At 36.9% G+C, this 25,321-nt stretch overlaps 1 protein-coding gene across 4 annotated transcripts in view; it reads right to left on the bottom strand.

Annotated features, from left to right (window-relative positions):
• Positions 1-25,321, bottom strand: part of slit3 (slit guidance ligand 3) — a 558,157-nt gene that overhangs the window by 178,304 nt on the left and 354,532 nt on the right. For all 4 annotated transcript variants that reach the window (XM_062970473.1, XM_062970476.1, XM_062970474.1 and 1 more), the window contains 3 exons: positions 15,101-15,172; positions 7,791-7,954; positions 5,094-5,235 (listed from right to left, as the gene is read on the bottom strand). In XM_062970473.1, the coding sequence (XP_062826543.1) occupies positions 5,094-5,235; positions 7,791-7,954; positions 15,101-15,172 (378 nt within the window). The remainder of the gene's footprint in view (positions 1-5,093; positions 5,236-7,790; positions 7,955-15,100; positions 15,173-25,321) is intronic.

The raw sequence follows: 25,321 nt of genomic DNA, 5'->3' as shown, positions 1-25,321 counted from the left end.
TGGCACAGTAAATCGGATGTTATTTGCTTGGGAACAGCCCTAACAAAAGGTCCATCCCCTAATCCTTTCTTCTTAACCACCATGATACCCTGTTTCCCTGAAAATAAGACATCCCCAGACAATAAGACCTAGTAGCAATTTGCTGAATTGCTAAATATAAGGCCTCCCCCAAAAGTAAGACCTAGTAAAGTTTTGTTTGGAAGCATGCAGGATCGGTAAATGTACATACCATAGAAATGTATGTACATGGAAATAAAGGTAGTAACAAGAAGAAAAAATAATAATATAATAATATAATAATAACTTTATTCTTGTATACCACCTCCATCTCCCAGAAGGGACTCAGGGCAGCTTACACAGGGACAAGCCCAACAACAACATAAATTTACATACAAACAGAAATTTAAAACAGTAATTTAAAAACAGTATAGCAATAAAATATAATATAGAAATTCTTGAAAGGATTCACAGTTTGGTTATGCTGGTTTGTGATGACAACTACTGTACAAAAAATTTTCATTTTTTAAAAAAATCAACCATAAATGTGAATTCTTCTTTGTGGAAAAATAAGACATCCCCTGAAAATAAGACCTAGCGCATCTTTGGGAGCAAAAATTAATATAAGACACTGTCTTATTTTCGGGGAAACAGGGTATTATTTATTGATTAGGACAGGAAATTCTAGAGAGCTAGCATAACATAGTAACATGAGCATGGGGATTAACCGTCAGTCAAACGTGGAAATCCACTGGATGACTCTGGGAAAGCCAAACTTTCACACCCAAAGAGGAACAAATGGTAAACTTCCTCTGAACATATCTTGCCAACAAAACACCATGATTTGTTGTTTATTCTTTTGACTCTTTGTGACTTCATGGACCAGCTCACCCCATAACTCCCTTTCAGCATCACCACCCCCAACTCCTTCAAGGTCAAGCCAGTCACTTCAAGGATACCATCCATTCATTTATCTTGCCCTTGGTCAAAGCACCATGATAGGGTTGCCATTGGCCAAAGATGAGGTGAAGGTATACAGCAAAAAATAGAACTCTAGACTTGCAGATTTTAAGTGATTTTAGAAAACAAGGTTAGAGTTATATTTTTCCCCTCTTCTGTCCTTGCAAAGGCATGAATCAAATGGAGGGAGAGGGTTCATAAGAAGTAGAAGCTGGTACTTGCTTAATTGGTAACAACATTCACAATATATTTTCTAGTTAAACAGTCAGAGTAGAACTGTCCATTTTTGGGAGTTCAGACTTCCTTGAAAGATCTGAATAGCTATGAAATTGTGGTAGATTATCCATCTGAAATAGCTCTTAATGTAGGACTGACTTCTTTGCCCTATGTCCAGAAGAAACTGTACATTTCCTCTCACTCCAGAAAGACAGTGTTTTTCAGTGAACTCAGGCTAGGCATTTCAGCTTGAGGGGCACAGTACACTTTGTCATTTTAGGTGGAGTATTACCTAATACTTATGAGGTCTCTTAATTAATACTGCAATAAAATACAATTGTTCTGGGACTAAATTTCAGCAAATGAGCAATAAATGCTTCCATTAAAGCTCATTCAAGACACAAAATTGCACAATTTCACACTGTTATAATAGCCTGACCTGAAGGACTTTGATATATTGATATTTGAATGCTTGCAGAAGTTTATCTATAGACGTGTGTTTAAAAAGGCTACATTTCATATAAATTAAGACATTTTAAACAAATGGTACACTCACAGCATTACTACATACTAGGAAATGTGCCTAGAATTGTGTGAATTGATATTATGATGTGAATGAAACAAAAGTTTGATTGGTAGCACCTAAAAGCTTCAAAATGTGTTTAATACTATGCAAAGAGAGGAAAACCTACAATTAAACAAAGGTCCTGAACTTACATGAAAATGTTTGGGATATCAGCCTAAGTGTAAATTGTTGTGAATGAGTCTTCTGTGGCTGTTAGTGATAATGGTAGGATCAAGAGGGGAAGGAAGAATCCTCGCGAGGAGGGCTGGTCGGAAGATTTACATAGAAAGAGAGTCAGGGAGAAAGATGAGGAATCCTCAGATGAGGATTCATTTGGGGAGTTGGAAGGGGATCCTGAGGTAGAAATGGATGCTGAGGAACTGGTGCTGGCGGAAGGAGTTGGCATAGACTGGGCACGGGCTCCGGAGGATCTTGGGGAGGAAACTGGGCCCATGGATGCTGAGGACGCAGGAGAGGCTTGGGTTTCTTCAAAAACAGATCCCACATGGTCTGCCTGGAGGAATGAGGGCAATTCCGCAGGTGTGGACAGGGTTGGGTGTAGGCAAAGCGATTCTAACTCTGATGAGGAACTTGGGACGCCTGATCCTAAGGCGTTGGCTGTTTGGAGCTCGGACTCTGATGAGGAACTCGGGACACCTGATCCTAAGGTGTTGGTTGTTTGGATGCCTAAGGAAGCCTAAATAAATTAGGGTTTTTTTGGCCATTGTTCCTTGCGTGTGGCAAGGTATTGTTGGGCGCCATTGGGTTTCCTGTACTTGACTCCGAAGACTGGCTTGGGACTTTGCAACCGATGTAAGTTTGATCCGGGTTATTTTATGACGGAGGGCTGGAACTGTGTGGGTTTTCTGTTTGGACTGCATTGTTATTACTATTTTGCATTAGTTGCTGCTCGCCTCCGTCGCCTTGGCTTTTTGTGTTCTCCTGTGACGTGGACCCTGTTGTGACGACTTCACCCCTTTGGACCATGGACTGGAATTCGACTTGGCATATCTCTTCGCTCCCAAAACTTGTCTTGGTACCATTCTTATCTCTGTGGCTGTTTTCCGTTGCTGACTACTGGCTTCGTCTTCGACTCTGAGGCTGTTTTCTAACCCCAACTTCGGACCAGCTTGATTTCGCTATGACGCTTTACTCCTTTGACATCTGGCTTGGATTTCAACTCCGCAGCGACTTGTCGCTATTGTTTCAGCTTTTTCCTGCTTAGCTTGCTTGCACCATTTTTGGCGAAGCACTCTAGCCCGGTTTGGGCTATCTTTTGAGTTTTGGGTTTTTGGCTGTACTCTTGGGTTTTGGGGAAGTTTTTAGTTTCTGAGATTATTTGTCTTTGTTTGTTTTGCCGTTTTGAGCCTGCATTGCAATTTTGAACTTGATTCAAGAACCTTGGTTCTAATCCGGATTATATCTCCGGATAATCCGGATTATACGCCGGTTTGTTCTTTTGACATTTTCTTCATTTTGAATGCTTATTTACACTGAAGTTTAAGTGTTATAAGCTCCTTGGATGCTTTATTGATCTGTTTTGAGTTGTTTGTTAAATAAACTACTTTTATTTAACTGGCTGGCATCTGACCTTTGACATAAATAATATCATGTTTGGTTATAATTTATTAATAAATTATGCAAAGAAAGAAAGATTTGGTAAATCAACATGTATATAAGTGCCACTGAGTGAATGAGTTTACTCTAACAGCAACAAAAATTGAATTGGATTTTCTGATGCATAAACCTCCCAATATTGGTAGATCTCAAAAGAGGTTTCTATCAAAACTAAATTAGATGCAAAACTACTCGCAAGAGAAGTATACATAACTACACCTGCTTGCAACTCCCAATGAATACAATTAAGGTATCTGATCATACACTTTCTCACTCATTGTTGCTATCTTGCAGTAAAATCTGGGCAAAATCAAAATGCAGCAAAGGATGAAAACTAATAATTAAGAGTACTGAAGTAAATATTTTATGAAAGGATGTACAGAAAATGTGATACAGATATTTTTCTGATGGCAGCCTATGCTATTTCTTTTTAAAGTTGTGGAAGCAGAGGAGTCACTACTAGCACTGCCTCGGCTGTTCCTTGTTTCATGGCCCCAGAAAGAAGAGAGAACCAGCTATTGCTTTCAATTAAACCCTCTGCAAGAAATGTGGTAAGGAGACAAGTAAAAGAGCAGCAACAAACTTTGCAGGGAGACAGGAAGGCAGAAGCTGCAGGACTGGAGATAGTTTATAAGGATTTCATTTAGACTTCAGTGCTGGAGGTGTGAAAGGTCTCAATGTACAAGTATTCTGGGCTGCCTGACTGTGAAAGTCCTGTGAGAGCACTAAGAACCCAGAGAGAGACTAGGAGGCAGCTGAGGACAAGTCCTGTTCTCAGGGAGAAAGCCCTACTGAAGAACCAGTCTCTTTCTCCTGCAACTGCTGACAAAAGTTTGCCAAGCGCTGTATCCTGAAGATACTTACTAGGACCTGGGTTAGAGTCTTTGACTGAGGACTTGTTGAGCTTAAATAAAGTCTTTCCCCTCTATGTGAAGAGATTTGGCTGTGTTTGAGGGGCCATATTTGTGCATTCAATGTACCACTTCATAGGGAAAGTACAGACCCTGCAACGCAAATTTATCCTTCATCTTTGCTGGTTACACAGCAAACAGTGTGGCCTTATTTACAAATTTTGTCTTTCAAATTTAAAAAATCAAGGTTGCAGTGGAAAGGCAAAATATATTTTCTAGATTAAATCAGGGAACAGTATTTTCCAGATTATTATCATCCTCAGGCACCCCATATGACAATTTAGAACTTAAATGTTTCAAGTTAGCATCTAGTGCACTTCTTAAGTTTACTGATTTGAACAATTATACTGAACAGACCTTGGAAGGTTAATTCTAAGAAATTAGTTATTGTTTTAGTTCCTAGTCCTATTTATACTTCAGTTTCAAGATGTTGCTGCAGTATGCATGTAAGTCATTTTTGATTTACAGAGATTCTAAGGCACTTACCAATTACTAATACAGCGAGAGTTGTGACTCTGAACTCTTCCTGTTTCTAAAATACCCTGAAATATATAGCTACTCTTTAAAAAAAATCCTGAGTGCAACAGCGTGTGTTATAATATGAAGCACTTTTTGAAGCCATGTGATATTGCTTCATTATTTAGTGAGGACATATTAAAAACAACTGATATTGTCCATAAAAACAAACAAACATTGCTGAAATTCTGAGATCAATTGATATTGCCAATAACAGATGGCCTACACATTTAGCCACAATCTGCATATTGCATTTCTATCTTTGGCAGATTACAGTCTAACTGATCATATAGAACTAAGGTGACACTTACATTTCCACAATACTCTCTGGCAGGTTGGCTGGAATTTCAGTTAAGCCCTTTCCCCGACAATCCACAATATTATTACTACAAGTGCAAGGTGATGGACAACTGATGGAATTGGCATTGCAAGATGGAGGTTCAGTGTGTGAACCTACAAGGAAAAGAAATTAACAAAAACACTTTAAAAACCTTGTTGCATATATTTGACTAGCTGCTGTCGCACATTTACAGAACCAAACCTAATTGCTGGATTGCCCATTAGTTGTTTCCTCCATCTGCAATTTATTTAAAATGCCTACAACTGGGTGCAATAAAAAAACACCTTCCCCATAGATTTGGCATGCTTTTGAACACTATATTGACACAGTATAGTATCAAAATCTCACTGGAGGTTTATTTTGAGAAATTACCAGCAACAGCTGCTAAAACTATTTAAAATATACCTTTGTAAATGTCAAGACAAGCAGTGACCACATCTGATACATCTATAATACACCTAAATGCACTAAAATCATTGCCATGTATCATTCCAAACTTTGCTGCTTATCCCTTTTGCTTCCCATACTCCAAGATAACCTAACATAGATAAAATCATTGGGGTATAATCCATTCACTTCCATCTTGGAATGGCAAAGTAATTTCAAGACTTTGCATCACCTTTCAGTTTCTTCTTCATTTTGTCTTTCAGTTTCGTCTCTGTTCTGGTGATTTGTAGCATATTAGTTGGGGTGAAACTTTTTTTAAAAAGTCTTTATCTATCATTTTATCATTCTGAGGACATGAAAAAATATGCCTTTTTCCAGATGCTAACAGGGTGGAGGGAAATATTTTCTATGCTGGAAATACTGTCCACTCAGTTTAATAACAGGCTCATCACTTATAGTGGCAATCCACCAAGCTGGATTGGCTGACATCCATAGTTAACCCACCCCATGAGTACCAAGGTCTAAGAAATCAGTCAATAAACAAATTTTGCAAATTGAAGCTTGGACCACTGCTTTGGAAGTTCAAACCTCACAGTGGTTTGTCATGCTGCATTTCATTGCTTGAAAATCTCACTTAGTGGGTCAACTATGGACCTCATCAAGCCGAGGGACAGTGGGGGCATCTGGGGGGCAGCAAGGGAAATCCAGCAGTCAGCAAGGGAAAGAGTCACTGTCCAGCTCCTTCTTCCTCGCACTTTCCCTGGCTTATCTAGTGAGAACACGGATAGCCACTCATGTTCTCAGGGCTTCATCCAAGGATGCTTCCAAGATGGAGCCCGGCCAGAAGTAGTCCAGCGTCATGTGGGCTCTGTTCTGGTTCCATCACCATGGGGAGATGGGACAGGATACAAATAAACTAACTTTGACGGAGCCCAAACCTCATATGATGAGGTCCTTAGTCTCCTGACTATTAGCTATTGCTTGAGTATGTTTTAATGTATTATATGTTTTATGATTTTATTTTTATATGTTTTAAATGTATTTATGTGATTGTATTTTATTTTGTATTGCTGGGCTTGCTCCCCATGTGAGCCGCCCCGAGTCCCTTCAGGGAGATGGGGCGGGATATAAGAATAAAGTTCTTGTTATTGTTGTTGTTGTTGTTATTATTATTATTATTATTATTTAATATTATTATCATTAGTCTCCTCTGCCAACATGAAAGGATCCAATAAGGCCATTTGATGGCTATCACAATGCTAGTGCTATTAATTTTGATAATTTTTGAACACTGATAGTGCAGGTCTTATGTGGGGCCTTTTTGCAATTTCTGGCAATCTTTTTCATATCACAGACTCCTGGAACTATAGAGTTGGAAGGGGTCTCATAGACCATCAGATCCGACTCCCTGTTTGATGTAGGAATTCCAGCTGGAACATATCCATTAGATAGATGCCCAGCTTCTTTTTAAAACCATTTTGAACAGTGGTTCCCAGCAGCTTACCCACTGTTAGGAATTGTGGGAGCTGAAGTCCAAAACACCTGGAAACCAAAAGCTGGGAACCACTGGTCTAGAGAAAGAGATCCTCCCTCATATGTAATTTCTATACAACTGGTTGCATTGGCAAAACAATTTTATACATATATGACCAATGATTCACCAAATTTGGATAGAGTGAACTAAAATATATTATCCCTATCTGTAACAATACTGTTTAAATTAGGACATTTTTCACCCTAGTGATGTCTTATATGTTAACATTGTACATCAATAATGCTAAAAATAGACCTCAGGCAGGTATGGAAGACTACACTCCCTCAGAAATATTGATTTCATTAATATAATAGCTATACACAGGCTTACTTCCTCATTCAGAATGTGTATCCAACTGAGATCATTGTGCCTTCAATTAAATACCACTCTGTCACATATACTTTCTAATTTGTCCCATTTATATGCTAGTCAGATACAGTGCCCCCCTGAGAAATTGCATCATATTATTTGTTAATTACTCTTCCACATTAATACGATGCAAGTACAATTTTAAAAATGCAATTTAACTACCAAATCGTCAACAGAACCTAGTAGTTCGAGGTGGGGGTAATTTGAATGCAATAATTTATAATATTATTACACTGTTTAGCTGGGTGTAACCAAATTGGAACTGGTAAGAAGTAGCTTTTAAATGAGACCAATATTACATTGTTTTAATTAGTGCTTACTGTGAAGATTGATACAAACTGACAGAACAAAGCAAAAAAGTTAAACTTATGACATTACCTGAGCAAACATATTCTTTTTTCTGAACGTCAGCAACATTGAATCCTCTCAAGTGAACAGGTGCCATGCAAAAGGTGAACTGTCCAACTGATCGCCTCTGGCGCAGCCAATCGGAAAGCCAAGCAAGATGGCAGTCACAGTATAAATAATTGGAATGAAGTCGTCTGTAATGGATTGAAAGAGACATCACACATTAAATCCATAGCCTTCCAGAATCTAGCTAAATTTATATTGAGTCAAATACACCATCTTATGAGTTGTACAGATTCATGGGCACCAAAAGGAGTACAAAGATTATCCTATAGGATCATTGGTTGTACACCATCATAATGCCCCAAATAGGATGAAGTATACTATACAAATGTTTTCAAACAATAAACAGAATCCTATGGTTGTAAGAGACCACAAGGGCCATCTAGTCCAAACCCGTGCCAGGCAGTACGTCCACAACAACTTTACAGCTATCAATTACATTCCTACAAGTTGTGTCATTCACTATATTTAAAGCTTGTTTGTTAAGGTAATAATGATTGGATGAATATAGCAAACAGCAGAGAATAACAAAAGAACTGAAACAGATATCTTGGATAACAAATGGTGATAAAGGAATAGCAATGATGACTATCTATTTGCCAAGAGAAGGTGTTCATCATGAGATACAGAGGTGGGTTATTTACGTACTTGTAGACCTCCACTGCCCCCCATCTGTTTTGGGATGTTGGGAGGGGGGTCCTGCGGAACAGTGGGGGGATATCATAGACAAAGTAACAAGGAGGAGTAGGGGTTACTGAAAAACCACCCATCCCTATTCTTCTGAATGCTTCTAAGTAGGACAACAACTAGATATTAATCATAGTCACTAAGTATGTTCAGAAGAATCATCTCTCAACTTTATAGGTAAATGGGATGTCATTACAATTCTTTCCTTCCAAGTTTAAAAAAGAACTGTGATAAACCATACATTCTAACATATTTAGTGGGTTAGTACTTCATTCCCAATACAAAAGATGTGAAATAACTTCCACCCTTGTGAATTTACAGTGTAAATATAAATTTTCAGATCTATATCTGAAAAATAAAGTAGCCAGAATGTGCAAATAAGCAATCAAATATTTCATCCCTTCTATATGAGTCATGGCAGGCAGACATTAACAGAAAACTCCCAAGACAATACTGTCATTTCTTCAGGACAAAATTGGGCAAAGCGCTCATCTTTGACAGACTAACATAATATATTACACTGACAAATACAAAGAGCTATAAAACAGTCTAGCCCATCTCCAAAATAAATTAACTGTGTGAGAGATCCTAATATTAGACAGTTGCAGTTGGGTTGAGTGGTGGCGCCTGAACCGACAGTCTCTAGATTTGTATGTCTCCTGATGGCCCATGAAGTATTTTTGCTGGGAAGTTTCCTGAATTCACTTACTCGCTATGTCCAGAAAAGGTAAAGTCTCCTGACCTGCAGAGCAGACTGTGGAAAGTAAACAGATCTATTCATCAAAGACTGGATGAAATTTTATTTGAGCAGAAAACTGGAAGAGGTTATGTCATCTCATTTGCATGGAGAGAGGTTTTCTAAAGCATTTAATGGCTGTTATCCAATAAAAGTGCACTCCTATGCATACTTAACCCTGTAATTATCAGGCTTTTAATTAATTATATTTCAATCAATCTGCATCTTAACCAATTCTCAATGCAAGCACCTTGCTTTCCTCCTACTGAAAGAAAGACATAGCTTTTTGAATGTGAAATTGCTTACAATGTGATCAACTACACATTGGAGTCAAAATGATTTCAAAATTAACACATGGAAATATTTAATTATATTTTATTTGGATTCACTACTGAAATGCACTTTCTCCACAACATGAAAGAGGGTCAGCTATAAAGAAGCCAACCCAAATCCACTGTTTAAGCAGCTATTTTCAAATAAATTATGCATCTGTACTGTGGAATGAATGCAGCTTGACACACATTTGGCCATGGCTAAATACTGTGGAATCCTGGGAGCTGTAATAATATTGTGTCATGGTAGCTGTGGTGCCAAACTGCAGTAAATCTACAGTGTAGATGCAGCTGAAGAGCATGCAAAATTGGCATGCATATCATACGTGGAAATAACTAATTGGAGACCAAATCTGAGCTTAATAATAGCAGGACTATGTCTACAGTTACAGAAACAAAGACTGCTACCTTATCAACATATCATTTGAACAATTGAGGAACTTATCAATGGAACACTATATCCCAAGTACTATATTATTATTATACTCCTAAAGCGAGAGTGGACATCATCATTCAATCATTGGCTTTGCTAAGCAGGTCTAATGGGATTACAATCTGTAGTGGACTACACTGCAAACCACTTTTGTTCTTGTATTATGATGGGGAAAAGATAGGATAGTAACATCATTATCCTTGTGTATTCATCATTACCTTTATAGATTTGACATATTTCTGAGGATTTCCACAAGATTTATTTTTAAAATAATAACAATGTATTATAATATAAATGTTGCAACTCTGTAAAGGTCCACTCCATTATAATTTCAAGATTTTTTTTTCTCCCAATCCTATTTTGTCCTCCTCCCTTTCCACATCCCAGAATAGGGCTCTACATGTGTAATTTTGCAGCACGCCTGGGAGGAGGCTATTTCCTTCCCAGGCAAACTTTGCGTTCCCACTCCAGAAAGAGATTCTTTCCTTTCTAATCCCATCTCCCTAGCTTTCTGTGCAACCAAAAACTCTGCTTGAAAGGTTTTCCAAGAAGATATATAAGAGACATGGGATTGCCTACATATCCTGAAAGCATCCTGCTTTGGAAGCTAAGGAGCACAGACCTTGTTAGAAATTAATGAGGGATTTCCAAGTAATGCCAGGTATGCTGAGTTCGATTTTAGAGGAAGATAATGGCAAACCATGCCCAAGTATTCCCCTCCCAAAGAAAATTTCATAACATTCATGAGGCTTATAGAAGAGCTGAAGATAACATCCATGGAAAGTCTAGGGCTGAATGGGAGCGGAGGAACTGTCTTCCCTGAAACCTACTGAGATGACTAATGAATTGTTGCAGTTTCTTTTTCAACCATCTTTAAGCTACACAAAATCACTGACAATTATGTCTCTAGAAATGCATTCTTTCACTGAAGCATAAACAGCAGGAGAGGTAAAATTAAGCGAATGAAGAAAAATGAATGGAGGGCAACATTTTGCATAATTATCGCTGCCTCATAAAAAAGGAAAGAGTATTGATGTAAATTAATTCTTGTACATTCGTTCTCATTTTTGAATATTTTAAAATAATCAACAAACCAGAAAATTAGAAAAAGAAAAGAACAGTTCAAGGAATAGTAGATTATTAAGAACAACGAAATGTAGGTAGTGCTACACCCATATTGCATGTTTTCTCTTCCTCAAAAGTCAAGGCAAAGTTAAAATGTGTTTCTTATACTTTATTTTAAACAAGCATGAAAAGGTTGAAAGGAACAGCCCAAATGAGACATAAAATGTAAGCTGCTATGACTAAGCCTTACTGTCAACAATGTGAGAAGTCCAACAAAAAAAGGGGAAAAAACTAAACAACTGCAATACAACACATGGCAACTCCCATCGATTGAAGAACAGGTGCTGAACTTTCCCAATTCCCACTACAATCCAGGGGACTTAAATATACTTAAATGTGATGGAGCATTTGCCATGTTATACCGGCCTTGTCCTCTCTACAGTATTTGCCAACACAGGTGCTCAGTATAAATTATGTTAATGTGAAATTGACACCCTTAAATGTAGTTGGTAGACAGCACCACAAAACAAGGAGGTAAAAAATGCTGCAGCCATAATGAAAGCCCTGGACAGAAATAAGCGGCTCACTGCTAGATTCCGTTAATCCAATTTGGACTAAACCATGCACACATGCTTTCTTTCAAGTTTTTCTTGACAAAGACAACTCAAAATGAAACGAAAAGTCCAAAGGGAAGAAAGCTTTTTCTAGCTACCCCAAGAAAATAAAAATGTGTGTGTAAAGCAGACTATATTCCAGAAAAGGCAATGCTGCCTCATTCAGTTGTATTGAATAGAATAAGCAAGAATCTAAACTACCATAAAATTAAACACCTAAAAGGGAAAAAAAATGTTATCCCACAGGGATGTCCCTGACATCATAGAAAACAATTTCACTTTTGGATCCTCCCTCCTAGGGCTTCTTAGCTACTATGGAGGTTTCTGATGTTGTCCTCCTGAGATGATCTCACAGCTCTGGGGACAAATCTGGTTTTGAATTCTCTCTTCAATCTATAAAACTGGAACTGATGCTGATGCTGAGGATCCCTTGCTTTTAGCCAAGCCCCAAACATAATTCTCAATGATCATGCAACTGCCTGTTTTCAAATGCCAACAGCATGTGGGGGGGTGGGGCATTGGGGGTAGCCCTGGAGCTATTCCAAATTATTTCCATGCCCCTGTTTGGAATGGGAGAAAACTTATACCCCTGGAGAAAAACCAATCTCAAATGAGAAGATGGAAATAGTAGCTTACTTCTAACTTCTCCCAGAGACACAGAAAGAAATAATGATTCTGGTATTAGAGTGCACCACCAGAGAGCATAAGATTGCTCTCTAACTAGTTAACACACTGTTTAGTCACACCGGAAAGGTATAAGGTTCATGCAGGGTTCATTTAAGATTCCTTTTTCATAGTCAATGCTATCTGTGTGTCTATGATGGCACACTGAATTTTAGCCATGGTTTCTAAAGGGTTATTAGCATCTACTTCCCTTTAAAAAAAAATAAGATATGCTTAATGATGTGAAATATTAAATAACGTATTCAAGAGCATGGCTAATAATTATAGAAATACAAAATCATTTCCTTCAATAATACCCTAATGAAGACACTTAGAGATAGCATTTGTATGTACTATGCATGCTTATTTTACACTTAATCTTCATCTGATGGCATTGGTGTCTATAACAAAATAGATGAAGTATAAGATGAAAAAGGTAACCTTTTAATTAAAGTTGAGCCCTTCTATTTTTCATTAAGAACAAGAATGCTTAAATGTATGTTGCAAACTTAGTTGGCAAGATATATGAATTGAATTTGGTAGAAGTACATTTACAGTGCACAATAATACAACTTCTAGTTTTTAAAAGTGTCCTTTTAGTCACTGCCTTAATTAGATTTCCAGAATATCTTTTTGGGTCTGCATCCAGGTTTTATAAAATGTAATTCTGAAAATTCAATTTCAAAGCTTTCCTTTAAATCCCATTTATGGCTTCCTTTTCTGTTTCTCCCTTTAATTACAGCAAAAGAGAATTAGTCGATACAAGTCTCCAGGGAGCCACATACAAAGCCATCTTTTAAATTAAAGGAAAATGGCAGCAGACATTGTATGCTTGATCAATTTGTAAGGAAAAACAAGGGCACTACCAGGAAAAAGCTAAAATGTATATATAAATACCTTCAAATTAATGAATGCAAACAATTACTTGTGGGGCTACTATTTATGGAAGGCCTAAATATATAGAGAAATAAACTCAGTATTGAAGTCAGCATTTTTAGTGCAGGCAAAGAAAACGTTTTAGACTTAATTTTTGACTTAAGAGATCAAGGCCTGAAGTAGATAGATTTATAATGAAACAAATAGGGGGGAGGGAGGGAGAAACTATAGATACTATTTAACTAAACCATCAAGGAAAACTTTGACATTAAATGGCAAAAGATTCAACAGACAATGATTTATTATCCTTGGTAGTAGTAGTAACAACAACAACAACAACAACAACAACAACAACAACAACAACTAATTTATGTAACAAGTAAAAACCTATGTTCTATATCAAGCGTAGACAAAATGTGCTCTCCTGATTTGGATTGTATCTTCTAGCATCCCTCACCATTTGATAAGCTTCAAGGTTCCAAAGGTCCAACTTGAATGGTCATTCTATGTATTTCTTATTCCTGTTCTATATGAAGTGGTTAAAAAGATGGTGTCTTTATACCACATCAACAGCCTCTTCACTTTATAACAGATACCCATTTGCTGGCCTGCCTTGAGGAAGATGGAGCTCATGCTTTGCATAATGTCTCTTGTCACCCCACTATAAAGCACAGAGAAGCTTGGGCCTCCATGTTTTTATTTTATTAATTTATTTTCTTACTCCTGATGTAAACAGCTGAATTGTCCTTGGCTTTGTGTGCCTAAATTTACCTTGGACAATGTTCTCTTTGACATTTTTCTGGATTACAGCATAGTACACCACAGCATGTCAAAAATGGATGACATGTTACATATTTGAGGAGGCTCCAGCTATAGCTACATAACAGTCCTGTTGCCTTGTCCACTATTGGATATGCCTAGTTTCTCAAAGCAACAGGATAGTGCAGCACATACTAATCTCTTTCTGTATATAGCAGTGAAGGCACTGAACAAAGATCAAAAGAGTCTCTAGTTGAAATGTTGTTTCAGCTTCAGTTTCTTATTTGAAATCTGAAGGTAATAATATTGGGTTATCATATAGTGTTGTTGTTAAGATTATATGTTTGGACTGTGTGAACATTGAACATAAGCACTACTGCTTGGATCCCACAGCAGAGACATTCTAGAATTCAGTTCTGTTCAGGAGGCTCTCCTTCCAATAGATGGATGTAATTTGTGTGAATGTGTCAATCTCTATAAAACCTCATCGGCAAAAATGTGCATATGGGGAGTTCATGAGTAGAAGAGTTTGGTGAAAAATCTCCATACAATTTTCTTGGTTGGTAAAAATCTTTCCACACACAGAAGAAATACATCTTTTTTTGTGAAAAATTTAGTTAGGATCCAGTATAACACAATGCCCGGATTAGACAAGGTTTCTTCCCAGTTTAATTCTCCCTCTGAGTCTCAGTTCCAAACCTAGCACAGGAACAGGAGTCTATGTTGGGCTGCATAAGCTCACACCATGATCTCCATGCCTGTCTGGCCTGACATTAGGGCTTATCTTGCCACTAGAAACAGAGAATGAAGTCTGTCCACTGTGGCAGTCTTACTCCTGGCCTATCCATCACACTTACCCTATTAACAATTCAAGCTGCTTCCTGCTCCCACATACTGAAATGAAAGAGAAACAAGAGTGCTGCACATTCCCCCCCCTCTCTCTCTCTCTCTCCCTCCCTCTCCCTCTCCCTCCCTCCCCCCTCTCTCTCTATTACTTAGAATAAGCAATTATGTTCCATTTGTTTAAAAAAGTGTTAAAAACAAAAAGAAAAAAGACTGAAACATTATGCAGATCAATTCAATCACAGAATGCTTTGAAAAGGAGTACTTACAGGGTCCTGATCTTTGGCATATGGTTGAAGCTGGTGAGAGGGATGCGAGTGATGTTGTTGTTATTGAGAGTACTATAGAGAAAAGAAAACAAACACAGATGGATCCAATCAGTAGTGGTATTCTGACAGTACTATTTATAGAAAGTGTTATGTTTGTGGGGGGAAACACAAGAAATGAATGATCTGAGCATAGTTAGAAATGAATTTGCACTGTAAACCTCAAGATGCATACACAAACAAATATAAAATATCCAGTGACAGTTGTTGGTTTCCATGTTAGAGGAGCAGTTCCAGGTTTTAGTCGAAGCTATTTTGAATATAAGATTCAGAACCTTGGATAGTTCCTTTAAAATTTTGAATCTTTTATGGATCTAGTACTTCATTCATATGGAAGGCACTAGCCCAGGCATGGGCAAACTCCAGCCCTCCAGGTGTTTTGGACTTCAGCTCCCACAATTCCTAACAGCCAGTAGGTTTTAGGAGTTGTGGGAGTTAACGTTCAAAATACCTGGAGGGCCAAGTTAGCCCATGCCTGCACTAAAGAAAAGACTGGGCTAATGCAGATTAAAATGGAAGGTTCCTGTTGGTATCATCTAAACTAGCTATTTACAAACAAATAGAAGTGTACCTTCTCCATAGGGGAAATTTAGTCACCAAAGAGAGTTTATAGTGCATCAAATTTTTAAAATGCTGCTTTATGATTATAAGGAAAGAATGGACAGGGGAGGCAGAATGTCTCAAAGTAGCAGACAGCAGAAAGTCTGCTACTTCGAGAGAGATTATTTACACCTCATGCTTTGGTTCTCCTTCTTCCTTATAGTTTGGGGGGGGGGGGGAGAGAAGAGTGTGTAACTCTACAGATGTAATTGGACTGCAGATCTAATCTGGGTATGCTGGCAAGGGCTTGTCAGAGCTGCCATCTAATGATATCTGGAAAGATACAAGTTGCCCACCATGAAGTAGAGCCAGGAGACCTGAGGCATCTTGTTGCTTACCAGCCACATTGCTCTCAGTTAAGAACAAAACAGGAGACATCTGGCTGAATGAGAAAAAGTAGACATGGTGTTGTTGTTCAGAGGTGACATAGATAACTTTGATGTGCCTAAAGTGTGAGCAAGAAACACATTTTATGAAGATGTGGGATTATTTGAGCCTACACTCTGGAACAGAAAACAAACTGATGAGAGAGAGAGGTAATAACCAGACCTTAGATCCCTCTCTTTTCCTGAGCTTTTTAAACATTCTGTTAAGGCAGATAGGAGGGGACTTAGTGGGCAAAGGCTTGAAAGAGTAGGTAGGAGGAGCTTTCATGGACAGAGCTTAATGAAAGTAGAGTGTGAGGACTTTGGTTGGGTGGATGTGGTTTGTAGCATCCATTGTTGGAGGCAACCATTGGCTCATATTAGCAAAACCAAAACACTGAAGGATTTCCAAATTATAGTATATTCCAAGTAGCCTATCAAATTTGACTGATCTAAAGGTAACCCGATAAATTAAAATAAGCAATATACTATTTTTTAGGAATTTACATGGGCAACCTATCTTTTCAAATCCATTTCTGATGAAATGGTGACATCAGTAGAAAGAACACAATGGTAAGAGTCTGGGAGGCATCCGTTAACCTTGACTGCTACTGGCATGTTATATTTATTTGCCTTTGCATCTTGATGATATGGCAGAATATATAACACTATGTAACACGATATTTCTTCCTGGGTTATAGACGTCGTTTCCTAATTGGTTCTATCCTTAAAAACATAGGAAAACTGTTTTTGTGGGAAATTCTAGCACATTTTGCTGTAGTTTTTCAATGAGTATCTAATTGAGTCTCAACCATTTCAACATAGTTTGTGACGCCAAAAAACTATATTACTTAGTAAGTATCTAAGTAAGTTTCAAAGTAAGTATCACACAATTGAACAGGAATTACACTTTCAAATCAGGAACAACTTGCACACCAGAAGCAACTTGCAGTTTCTCAAGTCGTTCCTGACACAACCCCCCCCCAAAAAAACCCCAAAAAAAACCAAACAAACCAGGAACAGATTTTTTTTTCCAAATTGTGTTACATAGTCAATTGGTGACTGCTCAATTTATGTAAACTTTTATGAAGAAATGGATGAGATTGTCATGTTTTCCTTCCACATTTGAATTCTCAGCTACTTTAAAACTTCTTAATACTTGGAAGGAGTTTTTTTTTAATTATGGCACAAAGGCAACTGAATACTATTTCCAATCACCTACATTGAATAAATCCAGTAGGCAAAGCTAATGAAAAGACCCAACATGATGTAGTGGCATGAGCATTGTACTATGACTCTGGAGACCTGCCCACTAGATGGGCAATTCATACCCCCTCAGCCTCTGTGGCAGCCAAAGGCAAATTCGCTCTGGACAAATCCTACCAAGAAAACCCCAAGATACATTCATTTTTGGATTGTGATAAGAACATCAAAAGCCATTCTCAGTTTAGGAGGGTATTCCCAGAAGAATGATTTCTATGCCTGCCATATAGTTGTTCAAGATGAGGAACTGTCAAAGGGAAAAATAGAGGTAACCCGAATGCAGCACCATAAACGTGTTTCAGTCAAACCTAAACTTTTACAAACTAAGCACTTAAAGTCTGCACAGGCAATCCTCAAGTTACAAATAAGATAGGTTCTATAGCAGCGGTTCTCAACCTGTGGGTTCCCAAATGTTTTGGCCTTCAACTCCCAGAAATCCTGACAGCTGATAAACTGGCTGGGAGTTGTAGGCCAAAACACCTGGGGACCCACAGGTTGAGAACCACTGTTCTATAGGTTTGCTCGTAAGTTGAATCTTTATGTAAGTCAGAACAAGTACATTTTTAAGTGTAAGGCAACAACTCTTCCAGGAGTAAAATTCCTTTCCTAGGGGTAGATTTATCTCACTTTCTGTTGTCTCACCCCATTCTAAACTATGTGTCATTTGTAAGTCAGATGTTTGTAACTCGGGAACTGCCTGAACTTTCATGAATAAATATCAGTTTTTCTTTCTCTCATATTCTTTTTTAAAAATCTAGTGCACACACATTTGTAAAAACAAAAACCCTGAAAATCTGGCATGTTCAGTAGCATGTACAAAGTTGAATTTTCATCTGTCCCTCATGTTAGGACGATTCCACCTGAGATGAGAATCCCAATAGATTTGCAAATAAGGGTTATGCAGTAAAAATGATATTGGCTTCATTCAGCTATGATATTTTATAGAACCCCATACAGGAGAAATGTAATAATGAAATAGGCCAGAATATTGATGCATCCCATTAGCTAGCTATACTTTATTTAGAAAAATGTTATATAAGATGGAAAAAATTGAAATGGAGTTTTCTACTGAACGTCAGATCAAAAAGATACCCCATTCTACAGTAAGTAGAATGAAACACCGATTTGAATTACATTGATCTAAATAAGCTTCCCAGTAGTGCTTGAGAAAAAATGGGGAGACTTTAACTTCCCTATAAAACAAAAATATTAATTTTCAGCTTCAGGATAGCTGAGGATCAACACCTTCATGAAAAATATTTGAATTTTGGCTGCCATAAGCAATGCCCTTATCAAAACCAAGGGAGTGCTAGTCCTTCATATGCAACCAAGACTTTAATAGGAAACTGTACATCTTCACCCTTCCTTTGATGACGGTTGGGTTGTTAATGCGTTGTGGCGCTGTTTTGAAGATTTTTAAATGGGGTTTTAGGTAGTAATGTAATGCAGTTTATTTGTCTATTTTTAGTGTTATAATTTACAAAATCTCTAATTGGTTCTTACTTTTATATTTATTCTTTTTTCTATTTTTATTGTTTTTAACTTGCATTCTTTTAACATGTCATTAGCTTGCTTGAGTTCTAATGTTGGGAGAAAGGTGGAACATAAATAAACATAATAATAATAACTCTACTAAATAGAGTTATAAGAAGCATGCTACTCATTCTGCTCTTACTTGAATGAAATATCATAAGCAATCAAGACCATACATAAGCAATACAACTGAAATCACCTTACGACTTCCTAATAATAAACTTTTTACAACATCTTAGCAGCACTGGGTATTATTTTGTTGTGACAATAATAGCCTATGATTAAATTTTACAGCTATGATATCAGCAAAACTGTGATCTAAAGGTAACATTGTTAATTGCCTACATTAAACAAGATGATAGGTGGCAAAATTAATAAGTGTGCAATTTTGTGTTCACTGGAATAAGTTTGAAGTGAATGGGAAGCATACACTGGGTTATCATACAAATAGCTTTTTACACATTTGTCCAATGTCACAACTACTGTGACAGAAATAGGTCTGTTTTCTCTTAGCGTGATGGAAAAGATGCATTGCGAAAGGCACACTCTCAAGGGAAATGGCTATACACATATAAAATATGCATGTTGTTTTCTTGTTCTGGTTTTGAACGGATTGGATATGCATTTTTATAGCTTTCTTCCCTTCCAAAGCATAGGGTCATAGTTGAAGGGAGACTTCCATTGGTAAATATAATATGGACTCTGATTTTGTCTTACACTTGATTTCTGAAAGCAGTTATAGCAAACAACCAATCAAAATGACAAATGATATGGTAGATTAATTTTTTTATTAGTGCTTGTTCAGCACTAATGAGCATCTAGCGTAATTACCAGGGGGCTGTTAGCCATTCAAGCCTCAAGATAATAAGCAGCAGGCTACTTTTTGTATGGCATTTGGCTGTGCTGCATCCATCGGGACAATTCTAATCTGTAAAGAAATACACAAACCCATAGGCTATTCAGTGCAGTGATCATACACAGACTCTGTGTTTTATTTTTTATTTACTTTATTCACTTTATTTTAACCCACCTTTCTCAAGATATTTTTATGTGCACTCTGATGTGTTTTACAGATATCACCTGTAACAGTTAGACTAGTAAATTAACATTACTGCTATTCTTAGAAAAGGGAAACAGGGTTTTATTTTGTTTCTGGAATTGAAGAAAGCGTTTTACCCTTTCATTTCTTTGAAGACTAGCAATAATCCATACATTTGTTTCACTTGCTTTCTTGGGGTTTTTAACTCCTCTAGATCAAATGAAGTAATCTTTAGTTTTTTCTTTAATTATTATTAAAGAAAAAACTTGTAGACATCTCCCAGTTAACAAGTATCACTTTAGATCAGGCTGGCTCTGTGGTATCTAAATAATCTATACTCCTGTATCTGTTTAGAGTTTGGCCTTTTCCCTTTTTCTTGCTCTCTTATGTAACCTAGAGGAGCAATTTCCTGTGTATGTTTGTGTGTCCGTGTGTGAGAGCGAGAGAAGGGGGAAGAGTTCTGGGACCATGACACTGATCTTTGGGGTTGACTGATTAGTTATAGCAACAATGGCAGTTCTTACAAGTGTAACATTTCCTTCTGTCTTTTCCAATTAGGTCACTCCTTTATCAGAGCAATCTAATTCCCAGCAGCCCCTCCTAACATGGCCAATGGGGAGGGATCACTGGAGGTCAAATCCAAACCATATGAAGATTGGGAAAAACTGTACAAATGCAGCAGTATTATTTGAACCTGCAATAACTATCTAGGAGATTATTTATTTATTTAAAACATTTATATTCCACCCTTCTCACCATGAAGGGGACTTAGGGAGAAGCATAACATATATATGGCAAGCATTCCATGCCGGGACATAAAATAATTATAAATATACACAAACATTGCTCTTACACATATTAACAACAGCTTAGTAAGCTATTACTATTACTATTACTATTATTATTATTATTATTATTATTATTATTATTATATCCTGCTTTTTCTCTCTTAAGCTACTTTGGATCTCAGATATAACAGTTGGATCTCAGAGATAACAAACTGCTGAATTATTTAGAATGAATATATGCACACCTGAAAAATGAGCAAAGCATGATTCATTATTCGCTACACATAATCCACTGAATCCCAGTCTCATGTACAATCCACAGAATCAGCATATTTTGATTGTACTGCCATTTCTTACATTATGGTCTTACTCAATGGTGACTGAGAAACTTAAAGACTATGGGACGTGCTAAGTGTATAAATGGGTTTTACAAGGTCTCTTCCCTACTGTTCCTCCACACAAATCAAGTATACCACAAATATATTTGTGCTATTATTTGTGGTGAAAGAAGAGCATAAGGAGGAGAAAACATGCAGGTGGGTTGGAAAGGAAAAGGAGTAAGGGAAAAACTCAAAAAGGAAGTGAACAAAGTCATTAATCGTGTGTGTGCGTGCCCAGCATCAGGTACTGTAAATGATTTTTCCATAAGCTGTTTGCTATTCAACTGTTAGAAAACCAAAATAACATCAGAAGTGCCTTTCATTCCTAACATATAGCAGTTGACTACTCTTTTGACACCTTAAATTAACATTTACAGTAATATTTGTTCTAACAGCAATATCAATTTGACAGGTTCTTAGTGTTATTTTTAAATAATTAATGCTAAATGCTCTCCAGGTGTCATTAAAACCTAAAAAGCACATGCTGATTTGTTAATTGTCTCTTTATTCAAATATGCTGGGCTTTCTCCATTCTCACATCTTCTTCCCAAAGTTACCATATATGTTTACTATATAAACAAGAGGCAGCCTTCCTTATGGGGCAATACAGATTTATGAATGTGCTAGCAAGTTCATTAATCTAAAGCACGCACATAGGGTTAGATGACAATCCTGTAGAGGGAACTGATTTCAAATAAACTCAGTGAAACTGAAGCCATGAGCAGCCATACGCAATTACACTGCAAATAGTTAAAACCTATTTGTTAACCAGTAAACTTCTTTACATGGTGACTGACTTCTTGGATTGTGAGGTCAAACAGATGCCAGTTTCATGCAAACAGTGATGCTATTGGAGAGATTTAGATCAAGCAAGGCAATCACATTTAATACACTTTAAACTCAATATTTCCCATGCTTTACATTATTTACAAGTGTGTTCATTCAACTAATTTGTAAACAAAACTGTATAAATTGGTTTCCTGTTGGTATCTCTCTGTCTCTCCCTCCCTCCCTCTCTCTCCCTCTCCCTATGTATAGAGAGAGAGAGCGCACAGATATGATGAAGAAGACCTAACCCTTTCGTGATCTAACTGATGTCCAATTCCAGTCTCTCCCCACTGGTGTGCTCCTTTCCCGTGTTATTTTTCAAGGAAGCAAGTGCAAATATTGAATTTAATAACCACTTTGACCCTTGAAACCTATGCCTGAGAGACATGAAGCATTGACATATATTCTCTTCCTCTGGCAGATCTTTAGAGGATTAAGGGCAAAGGAATACCTACCACTTTCAATTCGAAAGTTTCAAAGCTGACATTTTCTTAGCTTGCACCAAAATTACTATTGCTTCTTGATGTTCAAACATCTTTGATCCTTCAACTGCACTGGAAACTCCATTACAAATATCCAAGATCTGTTTCCCGTCCAATTTCATTGCCTTATGTTTTTTCCACCAAAAAAGTACAACAGGATGGATTGGAAGGGTGAAGCCTTTTCACCAACCCTGCATTCATGAAATGGCTTAGGCTGGCAGGTTTACAGATAAAACCAGTGTATTGGAAATAGAACATATCTTTTGAAGTTATTGATAATTTCATATTTGCTTTTGCTTTTAAAAATCTACATACTATTATTCATTGCAAGATCAAATTCAATATTAACCCACTTCTCTTGGGAGCAGGCAGCAGTACTAGGAAAATTTATTTACAATGCTCCTACTTTTACAATATAGACATATTTTAATAAGGCTACATTGTAAATGGCTTTATGCAGGACAGATAATGATCTCAATTTAAAAATGTTTTCCACTAAAGATTAATAGATGGCACTGAATTTTATTTTTTATCACTCCCAGACAACATGCACAGTGGTCAAAGTCAATAAGAATTTTAATTCACTACCATGTTACGCGGACATCTTTGGATCAAAAAAGTGGATGACTATATTATTACAATAACAGTTTTGCTTAAATTAACTGTTCTTTCTAGGAGAAGTTAGGTTATCTACGCTTTAGTTAATAAAAATATTTTTTCATGCCTAGTATTTGAGAAAGCAAGAATGGCACCATTATTTTTTATCTAAGAGGATGCCATAAATGACTGGCATATGCAATGGCTATTACATGCCCATAATTATGAATTGTCAAATTTGTAAACTACAGTTTATATTCATCTGTGATTCAAGCAATGTGTTAATGGCATGTGTCCTTGTGGGTAATACTGTAATCATGCATCATAGCTGAAAATTGGTTTGGAAGAACTTAGCTAAAGTTCAATTGAATAAGCAATGGGTCTGCAGACACTCCAAAGCAAACAGTAGCCTGGATCCAATATTGTGCTCATGTAGATTTTCTAGGGACCAGGGAAGGTCAATGAGGTGGAATCAGCAAAAATCATCCTGCCCCCATTTTTCAAGCATAGAAGCATCCTATTCAGAATTCAGCTCTGGCAACTTTAGATCCAATTCAATAATTTTGGATATATTATTCTACAAAAAAGCCTGAATTATAAAACAATAGTTCAACAATTTTTGAAATTGAAGGATTTATAAAATGCACAAAACACATTTTTTGCTATTTTGTTGCTTTGAATTATCAAATGATTATGAACTATTTTTATTACACATGTACCTGTGTTTCTAGTTTTATGATTGAAACGTACGAGGGCTATCCACAAAGTAGGTTACATTTTGGATTTTAAAAAGGACAAAGTATAGGAGAGATCATTTACCATATGCAGCTGAAAGACACATTTCAATACTACTATCTCACCTAATTCCCACTGAAATCTAGGTACGTTTCATATAGATAAATGAGTTTGAAAAGGTCTGCCCCAATATATTTGCCACCTTTCTCCTCCGTTTCCAACAATGGTGGCATGGCTGGCAGCATATTTTGGCTACGCTGCAGGAATGGAGAAGGGGGAGAGCTGAGGACACAAGCGGGGAATTTACTGGAGCAGTATTTTTCAAACTCATTTATCTATATGAGACATGCCTAGATTTCTCAGTAACCTTTAGAACCACTATGTAAATGTAAGCAATCAATTTCTAAAAAAATCAATTCTACATACAGTAGAGTCTCACTTATCCAACATTCGCTTATCCAATGTTCTGGATTATCCAACGCATTCTGCCTTTTAGTAGTCAAAGTTTTTGTAGTCATTTTTTTTCAATACATTGTGATGTTTTGGTGCTAAATTTGTAAATATAGTAATTACTACATAACATTGCTGTGTATTGAACTGCTTTTTCTGTCAAATTTGTTGTAAAACATGATGTTTTGGTGCTTAATTTGTAAAATCATAATGTAATTTGATGTTTAATAGGCTTTTCCTTAATCCCTCCTTATTATCCAACATATTCACTTATCCAACGTTCTGCCGGCCTGTTTATGTTGGATAAGTGAGACTCTACAATATTATCAAAAACTTAACAGAAAAACAAAACCACCTTGAGCTGGTTCAGATATCCAATTATGAAATAACAGTTTGTTTCCTAATGCCATAAGATAATTAGATGTCAACTTTTGAATTTTGGAAAATTCAATTTTTGATTCATAGGATTAAACAAGGGTCCTACTAAGTCTTTACAGAAGTGAGAAGTGTAGGGTCTTATTTAAACGTCAAAAGGTTTAAACGTTAAAATACTGAGCATGAATAAGATGAGCAAATTGTTATTTTGAAAACATCAAATATTATGTATATTCAGAATTGCCAACACCTCCTAGATGTTAGAAATATCCCATACACTGCCTCTTCTGAAACAAGTGTGGAAAACCACTATGTCCAGTTTACCTAAACCCTTACATTGTGGGAAATAGTCATTCATTTCGATGTGTGACTGATGAAATATCAACTATTTAAACACACAGGATTTGTGTCTCTGATAATCACTATCATCACTGATGAATTTTCAGTGATAATATATTGACTTTTCTTTAGACTTAAATATAACCCAGCACAAACCTATACTATCAGCCTGTAAATGAATTGTATTAAGCCCATTCATTTGTGATTATTCTGAGCACTTTACACTTTATAGATATAATTCTAGAAAATCTACCAATACTACCATTCATGCATATTATTGCATATTGCAATTGCTACAGGACAAATATTGAGCTTCTAAATGCATTATGAATATTTATTTTAAACTAGTGGTAAAATATGTGTATTGAAACATTCAAATGGCGTAGCCCA

Source organism: Anolis carolinensis, chromosome 2 (genome assembly GCF_035594765.1).
Source record: "Anolis carolinensis isolate JA03-04 chromosome 2, rAnoCar3.1.pri, whole genome shotgun sequence".
NCBI lineage: Eukaryota > Metazoa > Chordata > Lepidosauria > Squamata > Dactyloidae > Anolis > Anolis carolinensis.
This window is presented reverse-complemented; position numbering and strand designations above follow the sequence as displayed.